Source organism: Ammospiza caudacuta, chromosome 23 (assembly GCF_027887145.1).
Source record: "Ammospiza caudacuta isolate bAmmCau1 chromosome 23, bAmmCau1.pri, whole genome shotgun sequence".
Classification (NCBI taxonomy): domain Eukaryota; kingdom Metazoa; phylum Chordata; class Aves; order Passeriformes; family Passerellidae; genus Ammospiza; species Ammospiza caudacuta.
This window is the reverse complement of record NC_080615.1, coordinates 5,030,426-5,056,766: the sequence shown is the minus strand read 5'-3', so window position 1 is coordinate 5,056,766 and position 26,341 is coordinate 5,030,426. Positions and strand designations below refer to the sequence as shown.

Sequence of the window (26,341 nt, the reverse complement as noted above, 5' to 3'; positions counted from 1 at the left end):
GCTGGGAGCTGCCAGCCACAGCTCAGAGCAGCCCCAAAGAGGAGCCCCAAAGAGAGAGAGAGAAGAATAAAAGCAAGAGGAAAAAAGAGAGTGAAGTTCCCATTACAACACAATAAATCTTCTTCTCTGCTGAATATTCTGATTCTCACTAACCAATCTAGTACAAGATACAAATCCTACAGCATTTACATACAGCCTATAAGAATCATTACATTATCATCCTGTGTTACATTTTAAACCCTAAAAACTTCTCTTTGGGCCCCTTCTGCCAAGCTGTAGGGTCTGCTCTGACCCTTGGGCCTGTCTGCAAGCAGAGGGTGTTGTTCCATCAAAAGGGGATCACCTTCAGCCAGCCACACCATTGTTTTCCTCTTGTTCAGTAGACAAGTCACTGCAATACTCACGTGGTGAGGGTGTTGAGGCCACAGGCTCTCATTTTGAGCATGCGATCCTCCCAGTACTCGCGGGGCACTCGGAAGTAGTGCATGGAGCCCCCCAGGATGCGGAAGGGCATCCCCTCCAGCAGGAACTCTGAGTTCTCTGTCTGCAGGCCATGGTTCCTCCCCCACAGCCTCAGAGGGTTCAGCTCGCTCCAGTTAAACCTGGAAGAGAAAAGGAGATGGGTGAGCAGTCAGTCCTGGGGGAGGAATGTGTCCCACTCGTTGCACCTCACCCAGCACACAATCGCAAGGTTGGAAGATGTGGTGTTACATTTTAGTTACATGGTTTGCTCTCTCACCTCTCAAAATGTAGGGTTTATTCCAAGCCTGTGACCCTCCCCTGAAGTATCATGGATCTGTAATCCCATGGGCCCAAGTCTTATTCTGTGCCCACTTTGAATCTCTGTGTTAAGCTGTGCCAGGGAGACCAAACCTCTCCTGGCCCTTTCCTCCCTCTCTCTGCAACAGGAAGAGACCCTAAAGATCATCGAGTCCAACCCAGCCCCAACAGCTCAACTCAACCCTGGCACCCAGTGCCACATCCAGGCTTTGTTAAACACACCAGGGATGGTGACTCCACCACCTCCCCAGGCAGAACATTCCAGAACTTTATCACTTTTTCCTGATATCCAACCTGTATTTCTCTTGGTGCAGCTTGAGACCAGCTCTGACCTTCCTGCTTCTCAAGTAAGCCACACTCTTGTTCCTACAGAGCACAGAGATGGTTCAGAAGGCTCTAAGCTAGTTTGGGGGATCTTCCCAAATATAGATTTAAATCCATTTCACTCCCAAATATAGATTTAAATCCATTTCACTGCCTGCTTCCCCCCTGAACCCCCAAGCAAAGCTCTACAACTGACACTGCTCAGGCAGAGCATGAAACTCACTTGCTGAAATCATGGATGGGCAAGTTTTCACTCACAATATTCACAAACACGTCCCTAACTTATGGAATCCAATATCTCCCTGTTCTGCAGCAGGAGGGCACATGGCTGATTTCTAGACCCATGTTCCAACAGGAGCTGCATCTCATCACTGCCATCCCAAATCTCTTGGGGACTCTGTCACCTTCCAACTCAAAGCATGGAAAAACTAAAACCCCCTCACCTGTTCCCTGTGAACAGAGAACCTTTTCCTCAAGTTAATGAACCCTCTGGATTATATTCATCACCCAGGAGAGACTAAATCAGCTGTCACCACAAACTTACCTCTGCCCACATCACTGTTTGTGCTAATCCTGAAAATGTTATTTGCCAGAAGAACCAGAGGCACGGGGCCAGCAGCTCCTCAGCACTCACCAGGGTGATCCCTCCTGCTGCCACTGCTCCTCTCAGGTCAGCCCCTGCACTAACCATGGCTCACTTTGGCTGAACCAAAACCCCATTTCACCAACAGGACAGTGTCTGTTTTTACCAGAGCACTGTCACTGCCTCTCTCAGCCCACCCCATAACACACAGAGATCAGACAATGGCAGCTTGTTCCTTATCAGAGCCAGGTGTGAGCAATGAATTCCCAGCTCCAGAAAGCAGCAATGACCAGCACATTTGGGAGGAAATCACAGTGAGAGAGGAGAGGAGCACCTCAGGCTGCAGCTGCTGCCCAGGCTACGTGAGAAGCACTTGTTAGCAGAGGGTGAGGATGCTCAGAGCTCGTGGCTCACAGGGATTGCTAACCACAGTCTGCCTGTCCTCTGACAGGCCAGGGGCACTAAAAGGAGCTGAACTAAGGTCTGCAGGGCACTGCAGGGCTGGCTGACAAGCTCAAGGGTACCTGAGTAGCAGAGCATTCTCACAGGGCTCTGAAACAGCCGGCAGCAGGCAGGGGTAATACCTGCAAAAGGAAGCCAGGTTAGATCTTCACTGCCTCCAGACAAAAATCCCACTGATTGTCCAACCATTCCCAGTGATTTATGGTCTCTTCCAGCCAGGTCTTATAAGATCTTGGAGACTTATATCACACCTAAGATAGCTCAAGTATTTTAAAAGGCATAAAACCAGCAGGATGGCTTCTGTGGTAGTGTTGGAAACAGGAAAGTTTTATTAAAAGGCAAAATAGCAAAACTCTTTACAGAGAAAACCTGAGCCAGGTGGAAGAGGTTCTTGCTCCTGGTAAAACACCCCACAAAAGCCATTAATTTCTTTATTTTCTTTTTCTAGTGAATTGCTTCGGCAGGACTTTTTGACTTCTGTCCAACTGGCTATCCTTAAGTTTGAGGTGAAGTTCCCAAGGTCCTATGAGGTGTCTTTTTACCTAATTGAGGAGAGAAACTGTCACAGACATGTTTTCATGAAAAATCATTTTTTTAGGATTTTTCCTCCTGAGAAGCTGAAAGGCCTCAGGAACAAAATGTAAACAATGGTTATCTGCTGCTGTGGGATGCAACAGGTGCATCTGGGATTGGTCTCGTGTGGTTGTTTCTAATTAACAGCCAATCACAGTCAGCTGGCTTGGACAGAGAGCCGAGCCACAAACCTTTGTTATCATTCTTCCTTTTCTATTCTTATCCAGCCTTCTGATGAAATCCTTTCTTCTATTCTTTTAGTATAGTTTTAATGTAATATATATCATAAAATAATAAATCAAGCCTTCTAAACATGGAGTCAGATCCTTGTCTCTTCCTTCATCCTGGGACCCCTGTGAACATGGTCACAAGAAACTTCTGGGCTTTTTTCCTTTTTAAGGAGACAAAGGACAGTTTGGTCACTCCATAAACAGGGAGCACATTCCTACATCCCAGCAGCAGAGCTGAGCAAGGAGACCCTGCTGTGTCAGAATGTGGGGTGATAACAACAGCTCCTGATGATGGTGCAGCTCAGGTAGGAGAAATGAGAACAAAACACAAATCTGCCACATTTAAAGAGTGCCTGGGTAAGAGCAGGACCCAACATGCTCATCTGCATGAGAAACAGCCAGAGAATGATGAGAGGAGGCTGGGAAATGGCAGCACTGCTCCCAAGGAATTGTGACAAATTTCAGCAGCAGGGGAAAGGGTTCTCAAGCCCCAAACAGACACTCCATGGCCACCTGCCCCTCTGTGCTGCTAAATTACAGATTATAACTTTGGCAAATGTGAAAAATGCACATTTTATTACTGGCTTTTTGCAAATATTCAAATGAATATTATATGTGTTATGTCAGAAAGTGATGCTGCATTAATTTTCTTAAGTAATGTGGTAAATATAGTTTTAGGCTATACCGTAATGTTAAAATAGAAACTATGCTATGTAGGACACTTTTTCTAAAGAAAGGACCTGCACTGAGATAGCAGCCACAGGACACCTGAATCTTTCAGAAAAAGAGAATTTATTCCTCCCTTATCAGAAGAAATGAACTTCTTCCCACCTTGCTCAGCCCTGAAGACGCTGTCAGGATTCAGAGGAAGAAGCTGACACTGCCCAGCCAGAATCCTGTGTTTGAATGGAATTTATGCATCATGGATGAGCTGTATGAATATGCAACAGGCTGCTGTTTTTAAGTGTTAATCCTCTGTTAACATGGGTCCTTTTTTGGGCTTATTTTGTCCAGAAAAAGGTACCTGGACTGTCCATAACTCTTTGTTTCTATTGTCTCATATTATCCTAATCCAAATTGTCCAAATTATTATTACTCTAATTATATTACTATTTTATAACCATTTTATTACTGTTAAAATTCTAAAATTTTAAAAACAACTGATTGTTGTTTTTCACAACAAACCAAACCAGCAGCTACATCTACTTCAGTTTGCTCAAAGGGGTCTGGAGATGCAAAACTCCAATTTTTAAAGATTAGGTTGGAAAAGAGTTTCCAAGTTGTTTCTTAGCTAGGTAGAGCCCCAGATTAGCCCTGCACACAGAAGTGCTGCTGACTGGTGCCAGAATGAAGGCTGTGCTCAGGAGCCACACACAGCCAGATAAAAATAAATTAATCACTTAAGATCATCTTCTTAATCCCAGGCACAACTAACCTGGCACATTCCCATCAAGTTTCCTACTTTAAAACTCCCCACCTTCATTGTTTTTTTCTTCCCAAGAAGGGCTGGTAGGAAGCTCTCAGCCTCCCAATATTTTCAACACATTATTCTAGATATCCTGAAACCCACATTTCTCATTAGGATCTGTTCAAGTAACCTCAGGAAGAAACATTTCTGTGACTCAGCAGAGCTTGATCCTGTTACCCTGAGCTGGATTGCCAGAGTTTAAAGTGTACCTGGGCTCTGTGCTTCCTCCTGAGAGCAATTTATAGCTCCCAGTAGACTTTTTTCTCACTTCTATAATGACTGAACAGGTTGCAAATAATCTTTTTTTTCCCTTTGTTAAAGGTTCCTGGCTTTCTTTGCCATCCCTGGGAGTGTTCCAGGTCAGGCTGGATGGGGCTGGGAGCAATCTGAGACAGTGGAAGTGTCCCTGTCCATGGCAGGGGGTGGGACTGGGTCATCTTTAATACCCTTTCCAACCCAATTCTAGGATTCCATGATTCTGTGATTTCATCTCTGCCTCAGGGAAGTCTCCTTTGCAGAAAAACCCCAAAACAACCATTCCATTACCAACTAACCCCAGAGCAGAGACTCTGAAGTTGGATTGGATGAGTTAGTCCAATAAAATGGAATAAGCTTTTGTAAGATGGAATGTGAAGTGCAAAACACAACACATGGAAAAGCAAAGTCCCAATTAACTCCTGAACCAAACAGCCATGCTGCTCATGCCTGTGAAACATAAAAGTGGCTGAAGTCCTCTCTGCAGGAGAGATTTGAAAAAAAATCTCTCTGATTGAACACCAACCCTTGGTCCATATTCAGAGCAGTTGGGAGAAAAAGCTGATGGAAAAAAAAACCAGCCAAACCAGGGCAAAAAGGGAAAAAAATCCAACAATTTGTTTGCTGATACTGAAGGATGTGCTTCAGAGGACAAGGGACTGTGCTGCTAATCCCTAAGCTCCACTGAGACCTCCAAGGGCTTTGCTGTTTATTCTGGGCTTCTCTGGCCAGGGGAAAGTGAAAGCTCTGAGCTGCCCTGCACAGCCCCCTGGCTCACAGAGCATGGCTGAGGTAACAGCAGAATATTCTGTAAAACTGCTCATTCTGCACACACGGGTTTATTCTGCACACGGGGGTTTGTGGCCACACTCCTACAGGAGACAGATTCTGTGCCTCCATCAGGTATCAGTTTGCAATAATCCCCCCTAAGAACCCAGGTGGCACAAATCCAAGGCCAGCTGTGCAAGAATTTTGCTTCTAATTATGCAAAGATTTATTAAAGTTTTTTCCATAGCTCTGAGGATCAGGTTTGCTTCCAGCTATGATTTTAAGAAGGTGTTATAAAACAATCCAGCTGGCAATAAATAACTCTATTACGTCTCCATACGTATCCATGTGTATTTTCCAGCATGTCACTGCGAGGGACTGAGGAGTTTCTGACACCTGGAAGAAACACGGGGAAGAGCATCACCCCTAAAACGAACGTGATCTAAACCACATGGGATTCAAGCCAGAACCTCAAAATACTTCTTGATACTACTGGTGGGTACAGATCTGCTGGTCTGGAGGGTGAAACACGAGCAGAGAAGGAAGAGAAGAGGGTTAAACTGGACAGGTGGGCATGGCCCATGGGTGCCACACTGCTCTGGGGACACGGAGCAGTGACAGGCAGGGCTGCAGAGAGGGAAACAACGCCAGGGAGCCCGGAGCTGGGAGAGATGTGCCGGAGCAGCGATCGATCCGCGGAGCGCATCATCCACCAGCGCTGCGGTGATGCAAAGGCTCCCAAGGTCGGCACAGAAGTGATTTATAACAAACCCAGGGCTGATTTATAACGCAGAGCTGATTTATAACACAGAGCTGATTTATGGCGCTGGCAGCGCGGCTTTCCCCGCCGATATTTCGGTGATGGACAATGTGGATATCAGGTGCAGCATATATTTATATTTATATTTATATTTATATTTATATTTATATTTATATTTATATTTATATCTATTTAAAGCTTTGCTCATTCCGCGCTCCTTCCCACGCTCCGTTCCGCTGCAGGAATAACGGCAGCGGAGGTCTCCCGTAGGAAAGGACGGGATTGTACCGAGCCTGCCTCCCGCCCGGTAATTCCCGGCAGCGCACGGGACGCACGGGCGCTAATTACGCTAATTACGTTAATAACCGTTCATCCCGTGCACCGGCGCCGCCGATTCCATCCATGCGCAGTTCTCCCGCAGCCAGCCCCGCTGCCGGCGGCGGGGCCTGCGCCCGGCGGGCACCGACACCGCCTCACGCCCGGCCCCGCCGCCCCCGGGCCGCGACCCCCGCGCCCCCCGCCGCGTCTCACCTGCGCAGCAGCAGCCACAGCACGACGAGGAGCAGCGCGACGCCTCCGAGGCGGCGCTGCCGCCGCCCCCCGCACGGCCACATGGCGGAGGGAGCGCGGCCGGGCCCCGGGAGCCCGGAACCCCCGGAACTCCGACCCGGTGCCCTCCGGGCCCGAACCCTGACCCGCCGGGCGCCGACCCAGAGCGCGCCCGCCCCGCCCCGGGCCCGCCCCACCCGCCGCCCGCGCGCCACTGGCCCCGCCCCTCCGGCCCGCCTCCCTGACTCCCATTGGCTGGCGGAGGGGCGCGCGCGCCCGAGGGGGCGGGGCGTGAGGGGGAGCGGCGAGGCCGTGAGGGAACGGCCTGAGGGGGGACGGAGAGACGGACCGAGAATGTGGAGAAGGAACATGGCAGAGAGGATATGGGAGAATATGGATAGAGAACATGGATAGAGACCCTCTCAGCCCAGAGCACCCATCCCTGGGTCTCCCCCGTGGGCAGGGGGCTGTTTCTCTTTGAGGAACAGGTGTTTGTCCTTTAAACTGCTCTCACTGCCCTGTGGGGCAAATTCAATGTGCAATAAAACGAGGGAGGGGACATTCAGGGCCTGCCAGCAGCACTAGGAACTGAGATCAAACAAGTGGAAGGTGTCTGGAATGAGTTTAAGGGTTAAAAGTCTCTTCCAACCTATCCCACTCCATGATTCTGCTGCTAATCTCTGTCATTTTCCCCCTGCCAAGTACTGCTGTGAAAAAAGAGCTGGCTGACCCGAAGGGGTTAACAAAGACATTACCTAAAAAGCCCTCAAGCAGAACTATTTTGCAACACCTACTTCAAAAATTCCCCGTTACCTCTGTTTAAACATCTGAAATACCACAGAAGGAAATTACCTTAATTTCCACTCCAGTAACATTTCCATCTTTGCTTTATTGATTCCAAATCAGAGAGGAAAAAACAATTTAATTTATCAATATTTTTACTCCCCTTACATTGTTCACAGCCTCACTGATTGGAGGCCACGGAACTCAATATTTCTGTACATAACCTTAGTATTTCATTTGCACTTTTGTGTTGCAAAGGCTTCTTTGAGATTAAGCACCAAGATGTGGTGGGAATACAGAGAACAAGCAGTGGCTGGGAAAAGTTTAGGAAACCTTAGGAAAAATTTGCTGGGAAAAGAGGGAGTGCTTCTAGCTAAAGGAGAGGCATCCTGGGATAAAAACCCTTCTGGTTAGAGCCTGTGATCATCTGGGGTGCTGTGAGCAGTTAATTCCTTCAAAATAAAGATTTCAGTGATCCCATGGGCTCACCTCTGCCTGAGATTCCCATTTCAGAGGCGAGCAGCAGCTCTGGGTTTGTTTTTCCAAGGAGGATGTGTGGCAGGCAGGCCAGGAGCAGGGTTTGGAGACAGGCTTGTATTGACAGCTGTGATTTCTGGCTGCACAACGCCAGCCTGGTGCCAGGCACGGCGTGCAGCTGTGCCAGCCAGCTGTGGGTAAGGCAGGAAGGCTGTTTCCACTGGGGCATCCCCCTCTGCACTCCCAGGGACAGAGCTGGCCAGCAGGGGAGGGAAACAGGCCGGGCTGGCACACATGGAGGGATTTGAAGGCTCCTGGCTTCAGCCCTGTAGCAGATTCCTGGCCACAATCATCCTCATGACCTCGTTGGTACCTGCAGCAGGATGGGCACACAAAGGAAGCACAGTTAGGGCATGCTCCAGGATTTTCCTCCTCAAAAAGCCAAGAGAATTCTCCCCTTATGCGCAGTTTACAGCACAGAGAAGCTCTTCCCATTTAGGAGGGGTTGGGCCAAAACCCAGCTGACAAGGGCCAGCATATTGCTTGGGAAATTGCTGCTTTTTATGTGAGTGTTGGGAGGCTGCAGGAGCAGGCACTGAGCAGAACTGGATTTACAGCAACATCTGAGCTCTCTGCTGTACATTTAACACATTCACCACACACAGGCTGCAAACCCACTGGGTGTAAGAAACAGCATGTCCCTTACCAGCTACCCTGGTTGTAGGTGAGGGCATTTCAAAGCAGGGAAAACAGAATATTTAGGAGGTGAAACTGGGATTAGAAAAGGCCAGATACTGTTAGAGACACAATGTCATGCCAGAGCTAGGCATTCCTGTAGTTAAATTTTTTAACAATGGCTTTTCAGGCCATAGATCTCATAGAGAGGTGAGTAGGAATTTATGATAGAATTAGTTTTATTTTTAGGGTTGTGCTTTGTTTTAGGGGGGTTGGCAGCATCTAACCCCTCCCCTTATCACGGACCAAAATCACTGTTAGAGAAACGATGTCAAGGAGTGTAAACAGACCAAAATCACTGGACAGGAATTGTTAGGGAGAATCATCACATGGCCAGGAGTAATGGGATGAAACTGGACAGAGGCACTGCTAACATGACAACTAAATATATTTCTCTGCTGTAAGACTCTTAAAATAGCCAACTAAATATCTTCCTCTGCCCTCACACAGCCAGAGTTCCCAACCAGGGCACTCACACACAGCACACCTCCTGCTCAGAGCAGAGCAGGGCTCTGAAACCCAAGAATCAGACTCTCATGGGAAGGTAGGAGCCTCCAGGGGGGTTTTTCTCCCAACCCCTCTGCCAACTTCCCTTGTTCTAGGAGTGTCTTTTACCTTCCAGGATCTGGTGCACTCTGATGTCTCGCACGAACTGCTGCACGGCGTAATCCTTCAGGTAGCCATAGCCACCGTGCATCTGCAGAGCCTGGTTACAGATCTGAGGGGATAACACTGCTCTGAGCTGACTTGTGAGGTCACAACAGTGGCACAAGCTCAGTAATGACCCAGGAAACTGAGCTCACTTTTTCTCCCTGGTCACCTAATCTCATCTCTTAAAAACGTGGTGTGACTGTCAGACCCCATCAGTGCTGCTCTCCCTGCTAGCACATTCCCTGTTTTATGTTATGGCTGTGTTTATGTGAACAGGAATGCATAGAAATACCCAGGGATGGGTACAGACACCCAGGGATGGGTATGGATAACCAGGGATGGGGACAGATGCCCAGGGATGGGTATAGAGATACACAGGCATGGATACAGACATCCAGGGATGGGTACAGAGATATCCAGGGATGGGTACAGATGCCCAGGGATGGGTACAGGGATACCAAGGAATGGGTAGACATACCCAGGGATGGGTACAGATACCCAGGGATAGGCACAGGGATACCAAGGAATGGGTAGACATACCCAGGGATGGGTACAGATACCCAGGGATAGGCACAGAGATACCCAAGGAAAGGTATAGATACCCAGGGATAGGTACAGATACCCAGAGATGGGTACAGAGATGCCCAGGGATGGGTATAGATACCTAGGAATGGGTATAGACACTCAGGGGTGGTAAGAGAAATACCCAGGGATGGGCACAGAGATGCCCAGGGATGGGTAGGGATGGGTATAGACAACCAGGGATGGGTACACAGATACCCAGGGATGGATATAGATACCCAGGGATGGGTACAGGGATGCCCAAGGATGGGTACAGATACACGGCACAGGTACAGAGATGCCCAGGATTGGGCATAGATACCCAGGGATGGGTACAGGGATACCCAGGAACAAGTATAGATACCCTGGGATGGGTACAGACACCCAGGGATGGGTACAGATACCCAGGGATGGGTACAGAGATGCCCAGGGATGGGTAGGGATGGGTATAGACACCAAGAGATGGGTACAGATGCCCAGGGATGGGTAAAGAGATGCCCAGGAATGGGTATAGACACCCAGGGATGAGTATAGATGCCCAGGGATGGGTATAGACACCCAGGGATGGGTACAGAGATGCCCAGGGATGGGTAGGGATGGGTATAGACACCAAGAGATGGGTATAGATGCCCAGGGATGGGTGCAGAGATGCCCAGGAATGGGTATAGACACCCAGGGATGGGTATAGATACTCAGGGATGGAAATGGATACCCAGGGATGGGTACAGAGATATCCAGGGATGGGCACAGGGATACCCAGGGATGAGTGCAGAGATGCCCAAGGATGGGTACAGATACCCAGGGATAGGTATAGATACCCAGGCATGGGTATAGATACCGTGGGATGGGTACAGAGATGCCCAGGGATCAGAACAGACACCCACGGATGGGTATAGATACCCAGGGATGGGTACAGGGATGCCCAAGGAAGGGTACAGATACACAGGGATGGGTACAGGGATACCCAGGTATGGGTATAAATACCCAGGAATGGGCACAGAGATACCCAGGCATGGGTACAGAGATGCCCAGGGATAGGTATAAATAGCCAGGAATGCTTATAGATACCCAGGGATGGGTACAGAGATATCCAGGGTACAGGGATGCCCAAGGATGGGTACAGATACATGGGATGGGTACAGGGATGCCCAGAGGTGGGTATAGACACCCAGGGATGGGTACAGAGATACCCAGGGATGGGCAGGGATGGGTATAGGCACCCAGGAATGGGTCTAGATACCCAGGGATGAGTACAGAGATATGCAGGGATGGGTATAGGTACCCTGAGATGGGTACAGGGATACCCAGGAACGGGTACACACACCCAGAGATGGGTACAGACACCCAGGGATGGGTACAGAGATGCCCAGGGATGGGTAGGGATGGGTATAGACACCAAGAGATGGGTATAGATACCCTGGGATGGGTATAGGCACCCAGGGATGGGTATTTTTAGGGAATAAATTGATTTTTGCTGCATTTCTGTGGTTTGCAAACCCGAACCGCCCGATCGCCACCTGGCGGCCACTCAGGGCAGGGGCGGGCAGGGCGCTGGTTTCCATGGAAACGCGACTCCGTGCGTCCTGTCCCCCAGTTTGGGATGGAAAACGAAACAACAGCAAAAATTCAAACTGCTGAGCACATAAACAGCTTCTAAATGGCACTGGGATAGAAAATACCAAGTTATTTTCCCCCCTTCTTGCTTTCTCTTTATGGAGACATTTTGATAAAGTAACAAAATAAGGTATTTTTCAGTGATAAGATAATTTTCAAAGCAATAATGTAATTTTTCAGCAGTCTAGGAAAGACTTGCTACCTAAAAATGATCAACCTGCAACATGCAAATTTTCCTTGGAAAATAAAAATGCTCTGCTCCGTGTCCTGTCACCCTTTTGGCCCCCTAGGAAGAAAAGTGGAAATATGTTTCAAATCTCTCAGATTATTAATCCTGCAGCCTCCACATGTGTTATAAAACATCCTGTCCTCATATAAGGCTCCTGTTGGATTTGGGTTGTGTAGTGGTTTTGGCTTGCCAATTTAAAAATCTTAATTTTTAAATTAAGATTTGAGATTAAATCTTAGAACTGTTAAGATTTTTTTTAATCTTTAAAAAAAGTGGGGTTTTTTAAGGTTTCTTTTAAGGTTTTTTAAATATTTAAGATTTAAATTAATCTTGATTTAAGATTAAATTTAATCTCAAATTTGGGATTGAATTTAATATTTAAAAAAATAAGATTTTTAAAAAGAATTAAGATTTTAAAAAGATTTAAGAAGTAAATTAATCTTAATTTAAGATTAATTTTTTTTTTTTTTTTTTTTTTTTTCAGGGAGAAGACCACACTTCTTCCTGACACCCTGGCCATTAAGGTTAAATTCGAGTTTTTTTAAAAATTTAAGATTTTTCAGGGAAGAAGATTAAACTTTTCCCAGACACCCTGGCCATTAAGATTAAATTTAAGATTTAAAAAAAGTTAAGATTTTTTCAGGGAAGAAGATCAAACTTCTCCACGACACCCTGGGCATTAAGATTAAAAAAAAATACATATATTTTTCAAGGAGAAGAACAAAATTCTCCCTGACACCCTGGCCATTAAGGGAGGCATCTCCAACCTTCTAATGAGGATTCCAAGAGGAGTTTGAGGCACCTAACCCGAAGCACTCGTCGGTGGCGAAGAGCTTGGCCATGGAGCAGAGCACGGCCAAGCTGGGTCATTAAGGGGGGCATCTCCAACCTTCTAATGAGGATGCCATTAAGGGGGGCATCTCCAACCTTCTAATGAGGATGCCAAGAGGTTTTTGAGGCACCTACCCCGAAGCACTCGTCGGTGGCGAAGAGCTTGGCCATGGAGCAGAGCACGGCCGCGTCCTCCCGGCCCTCCTGCAGCGCCCGCGCCGCGTTGCGCACCATGAGCCGCGCGGCCACCAGCCGGGTGGCCATGTCTGCCAGCCTGAACTGCAGGTACTGCAGAGCCACGGGAGAGCTCCATCAGCACCTCACTGGGGTCTCAGCCACAGCCCCACCATGCCAGGCAGGGCTGGTACCCACAGCTCTACAGAGAGGCAAACACAGCCCCACCATGCCAGGCAGGACTGGTACCCACAGTTCAACAGAGAGAGGCAAATACAGCCCCACCATGCCAGGCAGGGCTGGTACCCACAGCTCTATAGAGAGAGGCAAATACAGCCCCAACCACTGCCAGGCAGGGCTGGTACCCACAGCTCTATAGAGAGGCAAATACAGCCCCACCATGCCAGGCAGGGCTGGTACCCACAGCTCTATAGAGAGAGGAAACAGCCCCACCACTGCCAGGCAGGGCTGGTACCCACAGCTCTATAGAGAGGAAACACAGCCCCACCATGGCCAGGCAGGGCTGGTACCCACAGCTCTATAGAGAGGAAACACAGCCCCACCATGGCCAGGCAGGGCTGGTACCCACAGCTCTATAGAGAGAGGAAACACAGACCCACCATGCCAGGCAGGGCTGGTACCCACAGCTCTATAGAGAGAGGAAACACAGACCCACCATGCCAGGCAGGGCTGGTACCCACAGCTCTATAGAGAGAGGAAACACAGCCCCACCACTGCCAGGCAGGGCTGGTACCCACAGCTCTATAGAGAGAGGAAACACAGCCCCACCACTGCCAGGCAGGGCTGGTACCCACAGCTCTATAGAGAGAGGCAAACTTTCCCTGGGGAAGGCTGTAAGGTCAGAGAAAAGAATAAGAAACAATTCTTATCTCCACTTGCTGCACCTGGTGTTGTGCACGTGTGGAATGTGTTACGGAAATTTGGTTACCAAAGGGTGGTTTCTTACTTGGACACTGGATCCTCAATTGGACCCGTCTGGATTGGACTGTCTGTAAGGGTGATGAACTTCTTAAGAAGTATAATATAATAATATAGTATAATATCATAATATATATATAAAAACACATATATAAAATAACATACTATATTATAATATAGTATATAATATAATAATATAGCATACAGAGAGGCAAACTCAAGGCATTGTCCTGGAGAAGGCTGTGAGAAGATCAGAGAAAAGAATAAGAAACAATTCTTATCTCCACTTGCTGCTCCTGGTGTTGTGCACGTGTGGAATGTGTTATGGGGATTTGGTTACCAAAGGGTGGTTTCTTAATTGGATGCTGGATGGTGTTTGGATTGACCTATTGGATCCATCTGGATCAGACTGTCTGTAAGGGTGACAAGCGTCTTAATAAGTATAATATAATAATATAGTATAGTACAATAGTATAATGTAGTATGTAGTATAATATATATTATAGTATAATATATATTATATAGTATATTATACATAATAGTATAATATAGTATATAGTATAGTAGAATACAATAGAATAGAATAGAATAGAATAGAATAGAATAGAATAGAATAGAGAAATTGATCAGCCTTCTGGAATCATGGAGTCACTGCTAATTATTACCCCACTCAATGGATCATTGCTACAATTAGGGCTCAGGTCTGACACGCTTCCTTACTAGGAAAAGCATTTTCTTGACTTCCCCAGGAAAGGCCCTGTGAGGTGAGGGATGGCCCTTCCAGCATGAGGAAGGGCAGAGCTGCTGCAGGGCTTACCTGGTTGCTGGCGAGGGGTTCCCCGAACTGCTTGCGGACAGTGAGGTGCTCCTGAGCCAGGAGAACTGAGGCGTGAGCAGCTCCCAACGAGCAAGAAGCTGGTGTGAGAAGCCAAGGACACAGAGTGAAGGTGAAGCTACCTCAGACAGGCAACAGGAAGGTCCTGCCCTCCTCCCCTGGCTCTCTTTGGCTTTCTCACCGATGTTTATCCTGCCTCCGTTGAGGCCCTGCATGGCGATGTTGAATCCCTGCCCTTCAGCTCCCAGCCGGTTGCTCACAGGAACAACGCAGTCCTCAAAGATCACAGCCCGAGTTGGCTGGGAATTCCAGCCTACCTGGGAAAAAACAGAGCTCCTTCCAGACTGCCTGAGGAGCAGCACAGCTCCGACACAGAACCACCAGCCTGCTCCTATCCCCTCGCTCTCACTGCCAAGCTGTCACAAAGCACCCGCGGTCTGCATGGTTTGGCCTCAGTGTGGAAATTGGAATGGGTGTTTTTGAGAAGCGCCACAAATCCAGTGATCTTGATTTTCCTGAGACTAAAATCCTTCACTTACCAAAGGGATGGGTATTGGGCAAACTTCACTTGGTAAAACCATGCCAGTCTGGGACTCCAATCCCATCCATGAAGAGATCCCTAATGCTTTGCACAGACAAGCTCATTGGGACCACAGGACACAGCCTCAAGCTGTGCAGGGGAGGCTCAGATTGGACATCAGGAAGAATTTCTCCATGGAAAAGACTGTCAGGTATTGGAATGAGCTGTCCAGGGAGGTATTTGAGTGGCCACCCCTGTAGGTGTTTAAGGAATGCCTGGATGTGGCACTCAAGCGAGCATCAGTCACAGGTTGGACTCAATGGTCTTGCAGCTCTTTCCAATCCTGATGATTCTGTGGTTCTGTGACCTCTGTCCTGCACTTCCCTCAAGCACACAGGAAGCACAACCCAAGCCTCTTACCTTCTTCTCCTTCTTGCCAAAGCTGAGCCCTGGCATTCCCTTCTCCAGCACGAGGCAGGAGATGCCCTTGGGGCCTGGGCCCCCTGTGCGACACATGACCACGTACACATCGGTGTCACCTCCCCCGCTGATGAAGGCCTGCAGGAGAGCACAACGAGAAAAGTGAGGCTTTGAGGGGGGTTTGCAAACTATCCCTGAGCCCACAGCAGCAGCTGGCAGGGTACAGAAATGGAGAGGCAAAGACCCCACAGCCAGAGGCATTTAGGGACTCAGCTGGTGAAAGCTCTGCAGAGCACTTCTTGCCTTGGGAGAATGCACAGAGGTGAGGAGACAGCAGGAATGGGAAGGACAGTGAGACCCAGGCAGCTTTAGCAGGAGCAAAGAGGTACCTTGGAGCCATTGAGGATGTAGGTGTCCCCTTTCCTCTGAGCTGAGGTCAGCAGGGAAGCTGCATCACTGCCACTCCCTGTTTGAGAAGCAAGGAAGCAGCCAGTGAAGCAGAAGGTCCAGAGCCTACAAACTCTCCCTGGGACCATACCCTGACACTTGAGTTTGTACCACGAGCATCTCAGCAATCATCATCTGCCTCTCCTCAACTTCACAAATGAATATGGAAAGAAACATTTCACCTCCAGCCCTTTGCAAGGTTCATGTGCAGTTAAAGAGAAAGGAGGTGTCCTGGTTGAGGATGCTCACCTGGCTCAGTCAGGACCTTTGCAAAGTTCATATGCAGTTAAAAGGAGAGATGTCCTGGTTGAGGATGCTCACCTGGCTCAGTCAGGCAGTAAGAGGCAAACTTTTCCATGCTACAGAGCGATGGGCAGAACCTGCGCCGCTGCTCCTCGTTGCCAAAGGTGTCGATCATCCAAACACACATGCTGAGGTGGGAGAGAAGGAGCAGCATTCAGGATTGATCATAGGTTGTACAAGAACTTCCCTGGCTGAACAGAGGAAAGCTCCACAAGCCCTGAGGCCTGAAAATGTTCTTGTTACACCTTCCATTCACCACACTCACTGCCCTGTAGAACAGCAGGTTCTGTTTAAGAGCCTCAGCCTCTCCTCCAGGCTCAGCCTGCTCCCTCTCCAGGAAAGTGCACCTGAAGAAAGAGCAGCATCATTGCAGCTCTCTGTGCCAAGTGACCCGTCACTGGACATGTCTGTACAAGCAGGACAGCCCTGGGGTCAGGTGGTGCCTCTGGGCTCTGTCACAGCACAGCAAAGGCACAAAGGCTTTTTCCAGGCAGGTTACTATCTATAGACAGCTTAAGTGGCAGGGCAGAGAACAAAATCCAGAACTTAATCCCATCTTGCATGCCACAAAGCTAAAATTACTTCTTGGTGGCATCTCAGTCCTTGTGGCCTATTTGTTTACTGCCATCCAGGGATCCTCACAGGGATGTGTGTACTCGAGGTCAGCATTTAAATATATAAATAATGAGCAGCAGCCAGGGAGCTGCCTCCAGCTGGATTTAGAGCCCACAGAGCAGCCAGGCTGACACCACCCACCCCTGCACAGACACACTCACTTGTGGATGCTCATGTAAGCAGTGGTGCTGGTACATCCTGTTGACAAAGCTTCAAAGATTATGGAGGTGTCAAGCCGTGACAATCCAGAGCCACCAACATCTGGTTTCACATAGATCCCACCAAATCCCAGCTGGGCTGCCTTCCTCATGGTTTCCACAGGGAATATTTCCTATTGGGAAATAGGAAATAGGAAAGATACCCCAATGAATATTCAGGCTTAGTTCAGTTCCTTTGGGTAGCCCTGGGCTACCAGTTTGAGTCCCACCATCCTGCAGAGTTTAAGTCAGCTGGGTGGGTCAAATTAGAGGTGACACCAACACAGACAAATTCCATCTTCAGCAGTGAACCCAAGATCCAGGTGATTGAATAACCTGGCTAGGAAAGCTTCAAGGTATTTCTAATTATTTCCCTCCCCTAGTTACAGCAGCAGCTTCAATGACAACTCCAGAGCTACTGCAGGAACCCCTCAGTGAGACCTGTGGGTCACAACATCCTAAGGAAGGAAAAAGGGAGCAGGGCAACCCTGGTGAGGCTGTCCTACCTTCTCATCCCACTCGGCCATGTAAGGAGCCATCTCCTTGGCAGCAAAATCAAGGGCAACCTTTTGGAATTCCTTCTGATCCTCAGTGAGTCCAGTGGATGCTAGAAAAGGAGCAAGAGATGAGAACATGTGTCTGATGAGGGAAAGCAGCCCAACCACCTTGTCTATACCCCCTAACTCACATAAACAGTTCAGGGTCTCTCTTGCAGACACCATTCCTCTGTTCCTCAGGAATACAATGAGCTGTGCTGAGAGCATGGGGCTTTGGGAGGGGCTTTTTGGCACAAAACAAATCCAAGATCCCAGCTGGCTCTGCCTGCTCCATGCTAACTACATCAGAAAGCCAGGACAGAGGAGCACAGTCACTCCATCTCACTAAGTCTGTGCTAAAGAAATGTGAGGGAGCAGTGCTGGGACTTCAAAGAAAGGAGATTGGAAGCAAATAATACAGCAGCCCTTTGGAAACAGCATCTAAAGCTTTAGTTAGGTTCTGCATTTGAAATCTGCTTCACTGACACATAGATCCAACATTGTTTTGTTTGTTCCCCTCCTGAAATTCACAGCTATGCTGGTGCCTCAATTTTAAATGTTGTTAGATGTTGAAGCAATTCATCTGCAAAGTGTTCTGGAAACAGAATGGCTTGGATTGCAAAGGACCCTAAAGACCATCTTGTCCTTGTTCCAACCTCCTGACACCTTCTAAGAGACCAAGCCCTGTCCAACCTGGCCTTGAGCACTGCCAGGGATGGGGCATCCACTTCTGGGCAACCTGTGCCAGCTGAAATTCTACCAGAGGAATTTCTTCCTAATATCTAACCTTAATCTCTCCTCTTTTAGTTTAAATCCATTCCCCCTTGCCCTATCAGTCTGCCTATATAAAAAATCACTTTCCTTCTTTTTAAAAATCCCTCTTCTTTGAGAGATATTCTTTGATTCACTATCAAATCTGAAAAACCATGAAAACCTAGGTAAGGGAAGGACATGGAGATGTCACTATAGGATATGAAACAACATGAGCACACACACCACTGCTCTTAAGGTGAAAAAAAAGGGAGTTTATTTTCTGACTCCCAACATTTATAGTTTTCTAAAAGAGACAGTGGATTGGAGGGTGACAGTGCTACCTCTCCAATGACACCGGACAAACTAACAGTTTATCAAATTTCTTCTATAAAAAGATGCAAAACAGTAAGTTATTTACAGAAAGTATGTGAGGAAGTTTACTACAAAAATGTAAACATTAAAAAGTTTTTAAAATCTTGAAAAAATCAGAGCAACGTAGAGAGGGACAGACCTTCCTTGTGGGCATTTTCCCACTATTGAGCACGGTCTAAAGAGGTAAAAGGAGGAATATGGAGAGGGATGAACCTTTCTTTCCTTCCAGGCTCTGTCCCACTGCTGAGCACGGTCTAAAGAGGTACAAGGAGGGACAGGGAGAGGAAAAGACCTTTCCTTACAGTCTCTGTGCCACTGCTGAGCAGCACGGTCTAACAAAACAGAAGGAGGGACATGGAGAGGGATGGACCTTCCTTGTGGGCTCTGTCCCAATGCTGAGCACGGTCTAAAGAGATAAAAGGAGGGGCAGGGACAGGGAAAGACCTTTCCTTGTGGGTTCTGTCCCACTGCTGAGCACGGTCTAACAAGGCAGGAGGAGGGACAGGGACAGGGATGGACCTTTCTCTGCCCTGTCCCACTGCCAGGCACCCGCTGCGCGTGTCCGCGCCCGCACCGCCCTGAACGGGAGCAGGACCCGAAGAGGAGGGACACGGGGAGCAATGACACACGGGGCAGTGACACCAACACCTGGGAACATCCCTCCGGGCGGGGACACGACCCGGGGGCCACCGAGCCGCCGTCCGTCCATCATCTCCCCCAGCCCGCCTCCCCCGGGCCGCGGGGCCGGGCAGCTCCTTACGGTCGATGCAGGACGCGATCCCCCGGCGCCCCAGCAGCAGCCGCGCCGCCGCCCGCGGGGCCGCTCGCCACGCCATGGCCATGGCCGTGCGGGGCCGCTCCGCTTCCCGGCTGCTGCCGGTGGGGCAGGCTGGGAGCTGTAGTCCTGCCCCCGGCGCCGCCCGCCCGAGCGGGGAGGGAGCGAGGGCAGCCGGCCCTGCCCCGGCCTTTGCATAGCGGGCACCGCTTCAGAGCGCGCTTCCTCCTCCTCCTCCTCGTCCTCCTCCCCGCCCGGCACCGCCAGCATCCTCATCGCCCCGAGCAGGAGCGGCGGCAGCGGCCCGGGCTGGTGAGCGGGAGCTCGGAGGGCTGGCGAGGAGGGAGGGAGGAAGGGGAAAGCTTGGCATGGAAGGCGGAAAAGTTGATGCCGGCCGGCCTGGCAGGAGGCGGCGGGCTCGGAGCCGTGCGAGTGCTCCTGACAGAGGGGGCAGGGGACGGGCCGGCTGGAGCCCCGGGGTCCGCAGGGCTGGGAGGGACCTGGGGGTCAGCGGTGAACCCCCCTGGCCGGGCACGGCCACCTGCGGCCAGGTGCGTTTGGCGCTCTGCATTGAAGGAGCCGCTCCCGAGGGACGCGGGCGAGCCCGGCCAGGGGCAGGCAGAGCCCGGGCAGAGCCCAGACAGAGGCAGGCAGAGCCCAGGAGCAGCGGGCAGAACCCAGACAAAGCCCGGCCAGGGGCAGACAGAGCCCGGGCAGAGCCCAGGAGCAGCAGGCAGAGCCCAGGCAGAGCTCAGATAGCGGCAGGCAGAGCCCAGGAGCAGCAGGCAGAGCCCACACAGCCGGGGCGAGGCTGGGCTGAGCCCTGGGGAGCAGCGCAGCTCCTGTGCCACAGGCAGAGAGCGGCCCCGCTCTGCCCACGCACCTTGGGGATTGCCCGGGCACAGCAGCGCTCCAGCCCTGCTGCTGGTGTCCATCAGGGCTCCAGGGTGCGGTCCCCAAGCCCTGCCGGCATTCACACTGATAGAGGAAGTGGCTGAGCTCAAGGAAAGATTTATTTGCTCTCCACTCGCCCTGCAGCGCTCGCAGCTCTCTGCCTCAGCCGTCTCTACTTTTTTCACCCGCCTGGAGCAGCGGTAATTCCTCCTCCTCCTCTCGTCCATCAGGTGCTTCTCAGTGAACAGAAGATAATTCAGAGAGACCAGAGATGCCTTGGCCGAGCAGAAAGAGAGACAAAGGAGCGGTAGCAGGTCTGTGCTGACATCCTGACTGGTTTAGCACGTCTCATTTGAGGTTCCAGGCTATAGTGAAACTACAGGCAGCCGTATTAACTGTCTGTCTTACAGACAGCATTTCCTGTGCCAAATGGGCTGAGCACCCAAGCGCGACTGAGACAAGCCTGCTAGGTGTGTGATAAGGACAGTGATGTATTCTCAGCACAAGGGGCTTAGGAAATGGAATTCAGGCCCATTTTTGCACAGCAGAGTTGGTCAGTCAGAGTACACCCAGTGCAGTGCCAGGAAGCTGATGTAAAAACAAAACCAAAAAGCTGCAAAACAAAAAGGAAAAACATGGCACTGGAGGCATCATGATGTGGTGTTTAAAGTACAAGATGAAAAACCTGCACATCTGTGCCACTCATCTGCTTGATCCACTCTAGCAAATAACCACATTTTTACCTCTTAATCACTTCTTAATAACTGGGGGTTTTTTGTCTGTGTCCTGAAGAAACAAAGGATCCCTTCTGAACAGGTAGCTCAGTGGAGGTTAAGCTAAGATTTCCAGCTCCTGCAGGAATTGAAATAGTTTGGTTTGCTTGGTGAATGTTCCTCTTACTCACCAGATTTACCTAAGTCTGCTTTGTTGCCTGGAGCTGATTTCTCAGCAATTAATTAAAAAAATTCAACTACACTTCATGTGGGCAAACATGGTCTATCCTGAGGTCTTTTTAGTACTAACTGGGAGTATTAAACTACATTTTTGCAGACACGAAAACCTCCTTATTTCAGATGCAAATTAGAAATACTCAGAATCATTGGTGCATAATGCTGTTACCTTACTCTGAGCACCTGGGCTGCCCCAAACTCCTGCTGCAGTCAAATGTGTGAAACCAGCTTGGACAACTAAAAATATTTTTTGAAACAAAATTTGTTTTATCTCAATGTCTTTTAAGATAAAAAAGAGCCTGATGCTAAAATTGCCAAAACCGAGAAGGAGACTTCGGATAAGGAGGAAGAAGAGAAGTCTGCAAAACCCCCAGCTGGGAGCTCCAAGTCAGGATGGAAGAACTGGAAGAAAAAGGAATCTGAGTCTGGTGGGGAGGAAAGCAAGATCACATATTGTCACTGGCTGCTGAAATCAGAACCTGAGAGCAGGCTGGAGAAGGGGGTGGATGTGAAGGTGAGCACTGACACCCCCTCACCCAGCAAAGGACAGCAGCAGGGCCACTCTGCCCACCTTTAGTGCCAGGTGCTGAGGGACAGCATCAGGCAACTCAGATTGTTTTATCTTCTCAAAACCCATTTTCCTCCTGCAAACAGAAAAACAAAATGTTCTTGTCCAAGGTGACAACCTTGGGGTTTCATACATGTAATACAAGAGGAAATCAGCTCCTCAGCATGCTTGGCTGCTGGTCACAGGCGCAGCATCTATTTCAGACTCTACCTTTATTCTGCTGCTTTGTAAAGGTTTGTCTGTAGGCCCTGTGGGAGATGAAAATTGTGTCAGGTTTGTGCTATAATTGAAGGAGCTGCTAGCAACAAATGCTCAGTGCAGACAATGACACTGTAAAGATCAGAAAGCTCCTGAATGAATGTTTATTTTCATTTCATTTGGCAGTTCAGTGTTGACGACTTGAAAGCTCAGCCTAATCAGACAACCTGCTGGGATGGAGTAAGGAACTACCAGGTAGGAAGCACATGGGGGCACTGAAATAGCAGAAGAAGAAGGTGGCTCTGCCCACAGCTTGTTCCTGTGCCTCAAGCATTTCCTCTTGGGGCACTCTGCCTGTTCATGCAGGTGCATTTTGGCAGGGACCTGAAGTCAACTCCTGCTTAGTGGCCTCTGGGTCAGAGGTAGATTCAGGCTGGTGAATATTCTGTCAAATCACTCAGTTTTTCTTTCACTTAGACCAACCTTTGATACCTCACAGCAAGTCTGTACTTACCCAGATGCTCTGTCAATGCACAGCTTTCTGTTCCAAAGGAATTCCACGTGTGTTCTCCTGCTGTGTATGATCCCTGTGCTATACAGGATTCCCTGTTTCCCTACACATGATCTGCTCTGAATTGTTTGCTGACAACTTTCCTGAGCTGTTGAATTCCCACACACTTTCTGACCAACAGGAGCTTGCTCTTCAGCCTTGTTTTGACTTTATTTAATTCCAACACAAAACCATCTCTATGACAACTGTGGGAAACATTATCTGAGTAATTCTGAAGCACATCTACCTCTCCTCTTGTTGGTTCCTGCTCTTGGCTGCTTCTAATGAAGCCATGAGAGCTTGATGGAAAGAGCTGAAAGTCTCTTGTTTACTCCTGACAGGCAAGGAATTTCCTGAGATCCATGAAACTTGGGCAGCAGGCCTTCTTCTACCACAGTAACTGCAAAGAGCCTGGCATTGTGGCCCTTGTCAAGGTGAGTGTTTTGGGGAGAAGTGATAAGGAATGGGTTATCAAACAGCTCACTGCTTGTGTCTCAGCACCAAAGAGTGCAGGGAATGAGCCCAGGACACCTCAGCTCAGCCCTACAGGGCTGACTCAGCCGTGTCCCCAGAGGGATGGAACCACGCTGTGCTGTTTTCCTGCTGACATTTCGGGGCACTCCCAGCCAAGCCAAGTGCTGCTCCACACTCTGACTCACTACATTCTAGTCAGCAGGGCCCAGAAGGCAGTAGAATAAAACCAGGGCACAGAACAGCTTTTTCTTTAAGAGCACAACTCATCACAAAGATCTTCAGCAGCAGCTACCCAGTTTTCCCCTGGTGCATTTCCTTCCCCACTGATCTCCAGCAGGTGATGCTGCACTCGCTGTTCTGCACTCCTTCCACACAAGAAATGTAAAGAAAACTGTTAGGATGGAGATCAGGGAAAGCAAGGCTGATTTTTCACCAGGATTATTCCTTGTCACATCTCATGCCCTTTGCTGACAGTTGAACTGATGGAAACTTTCTAATTTCCTTCTGCTTCAGATCGTGAAGGAGGCGTACCCTGATCACACACAGTTTGATCAGAAGGATCCTCATTATGACTCCACCAGCAGAAAAGAGAACCCCAAGTGGTCCATGGTAATGTATTCCATTAAATACAGCTCTGTGTGCAAGCCAAGAGAAGGGAGAAGCCTCTTTGCATCATATTGAAAATCTTAAGCTTCTATCCTGGCCTAGCTGCCTTTTTCTCTCTCAAGAGAAAATTCAATCCTCTTTTCTCTGCTTTTTCCCCAGTCCCTTCCAGGAGGCTGCCAAAATATATCTCCCTAAATTTCCATATCTTGGCTGCATAGCTGGCCTCTCTTCATTTTCAAATCTTGGCTGCAGAGTTGGCCTCCACACGTGGCAGAACCCTGAGTTAGAAAAATGAGCTAAGAGCCACTGTCAGTGCACAGCAAACAGAGCTGTAGTTTTCAGGATTGTAGGGAAGGGAGTGTTCATGGGCTGCCTACATCCCGCATCTGAATTCTGCATTGTCTGTGACATGAATGCACCTTGCTGCTGCACAGTGCCAACAAATCACCTCCAGAACCCTGAGGTAGAAAAATGAGCTCAGAGCCACTGTCAGTGCACAGCAAACAAAGCTGTAGTTTTTAAGCACATTAGATTGTAGGGAAGGGAGTGTCACATCTGAATTTTGGACTGTCTGTGACATGAATGCACCTTGCTGCTGCACAGTGCCAACAAATCACCTGCCACAAACACTGGGAAGCTCTTTCAGCTTTCAGCAAGGCAAAGTTAATGCACATCAGTCACTTCCTTCAGCTCCAAATCTTTATCCCTCAAATATTTAATGGACTGTGGAGGCTGTGTGCCTGTCCAACCTGCTGTAGCTTTGAGGCACATTAGATTGTAGGGAAGGGAGTGTTCATGGGCTGCCTACATCCCACATCTGAATTCTTCATTGTCTGTGACATGAATGCACCTTGCTGCTGCACTGTGCCAACAAATCACCTGCAGAACCCCGAGTTAGAAAAATGAGCTCAGAGCCACTGTCAGTGCACAGCAGAGCTGTAGTTTTGAGGCACATTAGATTGTAGGGAAGGGAGTGTCACATCTGAATTTTGGACTGTCTGTGACATGAATGCACCTTGCTGGTACACAGTGACAACGACATCACCTGCCACAAATACTGGGAAGCTCTTTCAGCTTTCAGCAAGGCAAGTTAATGCACATCAGTCACTTCCTTCAGCTCTAAATCCTTATCCCTCAAATACTTTTATGGGCTGTGGAGGCTGTGTGCCTGTCCAACCTGCTGTAGTTTTGAGGTACATTAGATTGTAGGGAAGGGAGTGTTCATGGGCTGCCTGCATCCCAAATCTGAATTTTGCATTGTCTGTGACATGAATGCACCTTGCTGCTGCACAGTGCCAACAAATCACCTGCCACAAACACTGGGAAGCTCTTTCAGCCTTCAGCAAGGCAAAGTTAATGCACATCAGCCACTTCCTACAGCTCCAAATCTTTATCCCACAAATATTCTATGGGCTGTGGAGGCTGTGTGCCTGTCCAACGTGCTGTAGTTTTGAGGCACATTAGATTGTAGGGAAGGGAGTGTTCATGGGCTGCCTGCATCCCACATCTGAATTCTGCATTGTCTGTGACATGAATGCACCTTGCTGCTGCACTGTGCCAACAAATCACCTGCAGAACCCCGAGTTAGAAAAATGAGCTCAGAGCCTCTGTCAGTGCACAGCAAACAGAGCTGTAGTTTTGAGGCACATTAGATTGTAGGGAAGGGAGTGTTCATGGGCTGCCTGCATCCCACATGTGAATTTTGCACTGTCTGTGATCTGCTGCTGCACAGTGCCACAAACACTGGGAACTTCTTTCAGCCTTCAGCAAGGCAAAGTTAGTGCACATCAGCCACTTCCTACAGCTCCAGATCTTTATCCCTCAAATATTCTATGGGCTGTGGAGGCTGTGTGCCTGTCCAACGTGCTGCTGCCCTCCCTTGCAGGTGGATGTGCAGTTTGTGAGGATGACCAAGCGCTTCATCCCCCTGGCTGAGATCAAGGCTCACCACCTGGCACACAAAGCAGATGGGGGCCCCCTCAAGGACATGATGCTCTTCAGCAGGCAGCGTCTGTCCATCCAGCCCCTGACACAAGGTGAGAACCTCCCAGGACTCTTCATTCCCTCTGTCAGGCAAGCTGCAAGCTCCACTTATGGTTTTTCTTTCCTTACCACAGAGGAATTTGATTTTGTCTTGAGCCTGGAAGAGGAAAAGCCACATTGAAGCAGCCCAGCTCCCACCCAGCCCGCTGACGCCTCCTCCTCCACCAGCACAAGTCTCAAGTTCACCTGCTCAAGCACAGCACCACCAACATGCCACCACAAGACCTGCAACCACACATCCCTTCCCCTGACACAGTTATTTTTGCTTATTTTTTCAATAAATAAAGCCTTTTGGAATCAACTGCAGCTACTTGGGTTTTAAAAGTAGGGAAATCTGCAATTTATCTCTTGAGGAAGAAACAGGTACATCTTCTTTGTTTAGTCTGGGGTCTAGTGCAGCTCCATGTACTGCAGAGGGACATTTAGAAAATTAGACAATTTAGAAAATTTAGAATCATTGAGTAGCCTGGGTTGAAAGAGACCTTAAAATCATCTCATTCCACCCCCTGCCATGGGCAGGGACATTTTCCACTATCCAG

General features: G+C 49.1%; 3 protein-coding genes across 5 annotated transcripts in view; 1 reads left to right on the top strand and 2 right to left on the bottom strand.

The window, feature by feature from the left end:
• Positions 1 to 6,817, bottom strand: part of LOC131567444 (beta-galactosidase-1-like protein 2) — a 34,850-nt gene extending 28,033 nt beyond the window's left edge. The window contains exons 1-3 of the mRNA XM_058819062.1: positions 6,735 to 6,817; positions 2,212 to 2,271; positions 405 to 602 (exon numbers count right to left, since the gene is read on the bottom strand). Coding sequence (XP_058675045.1) covers positions 405 to 602; positions 2,212 to 2,271; positions 6,735 to 6,817 — 341 coding nt within the window. The remainder of the gene's footprint in view (positions 1 to 404; positions 603 to 2,211; positions 2,272 to 6,734) is intronic.
• An 819-nt stretch (positions 6,818 to 7,636) lies between these two features.
• ACAD8 (acyl-CoA dehydrogenase family member 8) lies at positions 7,637 to 19,606 on the bottom strand. 2 transcript variants are annotated; one of them, XM_058819115.1, is made up of 11 exons: positions 19,505 to 19,606; positions 17,590 to 17,690; positions 17,048 to 17,217; positions 16,290 to 16,399; positions 15,911 to 15,987; positions 15,522 to 15,659; positions 14,763 to 14,898; positions 14,564 to 14,661; positions 12,769 to 12,921; positions 9,363 to 9,465; positions 7,637 to 8,385 (listed from the first exon to the last, which is right to left on the bottom strand). In XM_058819115.1, exons 1-11 carry the CDS (start codon positions 19,584 to 19,586, stop codon positions 8,333 to 8,335), a joined length of 1,221 nt encoding a protein of 406 aa, XP_058675098.1. In that variant the 5' UTR covers positions 19,587 to 19,606; the 3' UTR covers positions 7,637 to 8,332. The 2 variants fall into 2 exon arrangements, with proteins under 2 accessions (XP_058675098.1, XP_058675099.1); XM_058819116.1 differs by lacking the exon at positions 12,769 to 12,921.
• Positions 19,607 to 19,671: 65 nt separating this feature from the next.
• On the top strand, positions 19,672 to 26,103 carry THYN1 (thymocyte nuclear protein 1). 2 transcript variants are annotated; one of them, XM_058819134.1, is made up of 8 exons: positions 19,672 to 19,831; positions 20,644 to 20,727; positions 21,651 to 21,877; positions 22,316 to 22,384; positions 23,021 to 23,113; positions 23,667 to 23,762; positions 25,645 to 25,795; positions 25,877 to 26,103. In XM_058819134.1, exons 2-8 carry the CDS (start codon positions 20,685 to 20,687, stop codon positions 25,921 to 25,923), a joined length of 726 nt encoding a protein of 241 aa, XP_058675117.1. In that variant the 5' UTR covers positions 19,672 to 19,831; positions 20,644 to 20,684; the 3' UTR covers positions 25,924 to 26,103. The 2 variants fall into 2 exon arrangements, with proteins under 2 accessions (XP_058675117.1, XP_058675118.1); XM_058819135.1 differs by having other exon boundaries at positions 19,762 to 19,831; positions 20,558 to 20,727.
• The last annotated feature ends 238 nt before the right edge of the window (positions 26,104 to 26,341 follow it).